The sequence below is a fragment of the Arachis duranensis genome, chromosome 6 (assembly GCF_000817695.3).
Source record: "Arachis duranensis cultivar V14167 chromosome 6, aradu.V14167.gnm2.J7QH, whole genome shotgun sequence".
Taxonomy (NCBI): Eukaryota; Viridiplantae; Streptophyta; class Magnoliopsida; order Fabales; family Fabaceae; genus Arachis; species Arachis duranensis.
In genome coordinates, this window is record NC_029777.3 from 20,674,484 (window position 1) to 20,677,023 (window position 2,540).

Sequence of the window (2,540 nt, forward strand, 5' to 3'; positions counted from 1 at the left end):
CACTCATGTTGGATTTGGATTTTCTTTTAATGAGATTTGATGTTTGATGTTCTTTCATTGATAATTTGAGTTGTTGATTTACTTTCCTTGCAATTGGTAGTTAGTAGATTTATTATTCTTGCATATTTACCATGCTTTCCTTTTGTACCTACCAAGTTTTTGACAAAATGATTGGTTGGGCTTTAAAGTAGATTTTTATGCTCTTGGCTTGGGAAGGTAACTTAGGAACTCTTGAGTTGCTAATGTCCAAGTGATTGATGATTGGGAGCCATTAACCCTAGATCTCACTAATTGAATTGGTGGAGACCTAGGACTTATGAACTTGGATTGACATAGCTCATTTGGCTTTCCTTTATTAGTTAGAGGATGACTTAATGGGGTTGATTCTTGCCAATTCTCATGTTGTGGTTAGTGATAAGGATAGAGATCCTTGACCACCAACCTTTGCCAAGACTTTTTAGCTATTAGTTTACTTCATTGTCATTTATCTTTTATGTCTCTTATAAAAAAAAATCCCAAAATATACTTTATGGCCAATAATTGAGCACTTCATTGTAATTCCTTGTGAGACAACCCGGAGTCTAAATACTTCGGTTAATTCTTATTTGGGGTTTGTTGCTTGTGACAACCAAATTTAATTTGATGTGAGAGTTGTTTGTTGGTTTGGAGCTATGCTTACAACGAAATTCTTCTTTCTATAAGAGAAATTCATAACCAATGCAATTCTCGCTATCAGTGGGATCTTCTCTGTGTTACATATTTCTCGGTAGATATCCACAAGGGACACCCGAAGGGGGTGTAGTTGTGGTATTTTCTGAGTTTCTCAGTAGATTGGTCTTCTTTTTTCCTAGACTCTTTATCCTTATCCCGAGGTGGGTAGGAGAATTAGGTTTTTGAGGTTTTTCCTAATCGGGAGTTCTCCTCCATATTGATGTACTATTCTGCCCATTCTTGTACCTCGTTTAGAGATGTTGGGTGTTTCTTGGATATCGAGTGGCTAAAGAGTCCCTCTTGTAGGTCGTTGATGACTCCCATGATGGCCGCTTCTGTAGGGAGATTTTGTATGTCAAGGTATGCTTTATTGAATCTTTTCATGTAGTTGCGGAGACTTTCCCGATCTTCTTGTTTAATTCCTAGCAGGCTTGGAGCGTGTTTGGCTTTATCCCTCTGAATGGAGAACCTAGCGAGGAACTTTTTGGCAAGGTCGTCGAAGCTTGTAATCAATCTTGGAGGCAGGCTGTCGAACCACTTTATCGCCGTCTTGGTCAGAGTGGTCGGGAAAACTTTGCAATGGGTCACGTCCAAGGCATCTGTTAGGTACATCCGGCTTCTGAAGTTGCTAAGGTCATGACTCGGGTCGGACGTACCGTCGTATGGGGTCATGTCAGGAGCTTTGAAGTCTTTCGGGACTTTAGCCTTCATGATTTCCTTTGTGAATGGGTCTTGGAGCTTGTGAAGGCTATCCTCGCGGTTGGATCGAGTGGTCTTAGTTTTAAGGTCGGCTTCAAGTTTTAAGAGCTTGTCTTCCAACTCTCGACGTCGTCTTGTTTCTCTCCGGAGATCTTGCTCGGCTTCTCGCTGCCGTTCAGCTTCTTTTCGAGCTGTTTGAGGCGATCCTGCTGTTCACAAATGGCATCTAAAATTTCCATATTCTGAGGTTGCTTGTCCCCCTTGGATTGGGGTGTCTTTTGATGTGGCAACCGTGTTCTTAAGCGGCGTTCCTTCCTCCAAACCGGAGTTATTGTCATTGGCAAGGTTGTTTGCCATGGTGAGGGGATGACTTCCAGGTTCCTTGGCAATGGCACCAATGTTTCGTGGGTTAACTGAAACTGGGAGGTCAATCTCGAACAAGATCCTTTGGATTGGTCAAGGCTACCATGTCCGATCTGTTTGAGTGGGAGGTGCTGCTGGTCCTTGTTCACCGGAGGGGGTGGTACCTGCAAGAAACTCCGATGCTTAAGTCAGTATGGGCTTTAGGCAGGTTTTTTGTAGAATTGGAGTATCAATTATACCTAGGTGCTCCAGTGTATTTATAGTAGTGCTGGGCAGCCTTCCTTGAGATAAGTTTGTTATCTTATCTTATCTTTTGTGTGTAAGGTCATGTCTTTTTGTTAACTGCGTCTCAGTAGGTGGCGGTCCTTCGTTTTGGGCCTTCTTGGGCCTCTATGGCGATCTTTCCGATCTCTTTGTGAAGAGCTCGGTAATGGGCCAATCATTCGAGAGGTCGGTCCTCGTCGGCTTCGGCTGACCTAGACATTGTAGCTCGGACCAATGTATGAACAGCAAGTATACCAAATTATTGTCAAGTAAAAGCTCACAATGAGTAAGGTCGATCCCATAGGGATTGATTGATTGATCATCTTTAGTTACTGGGTAATTTAGTTAAGCTAATCAAGAGTAAATGTTGAGTGCAGAATTCTAAATAGCAGAATTATAAATGACTTGAACATAAAAGAAGCAGTAAAATGCTGAATTGTAAAGAGCATAAAGGTAAATTACTAAAATATAAATGACTGAATCATAAATGGGGAATGGGTTGA

The 2,540-nt window shown here is 41.8% G+C and overlaps 1 protein-coding gene across 1 annotated transcript; it reads right to left on the bottom strand.

The window, feature by feature from the left end:
• Window positions 1-936: 936 nt before the first annotated feature.
• On the bottom strand, window positions 937-1,767 carry LOC107493346 (uncharacterized). Its single transcript, XM_016114443.1, has 2 exons — window positions 1,734-1,767; window positions 937-1,616 (listed from the first exon to the last, which is right to left on the bottom strand). The coding sequence occupies exons 1-2, from the start codon at window positions 1,765-1,767 to the stop codon at window positions 937-939; spliced, it is 714 nt and encodes a 237-aa protein (XP_015969929.1).
• Window positions 1,768-2,540: the final 773 nt, after the last annotated feature.

Bases quoted from the DNA above. Each gene is read 5' to 3' on its own strand.
- LOC107493346 (XM_016114443.1), bottom strand. From the start codon at position 1,767: ATGGCAAACAACCTTGCCAATGACAATAACTCCG. The intron at 1,617-1,733 runs GTTTGGAGGAAG...TGTGAACAGCAG, and splicing joins TGCCAATGACAATAACTCCG to GATCGCCTCAAACAGCTCGA.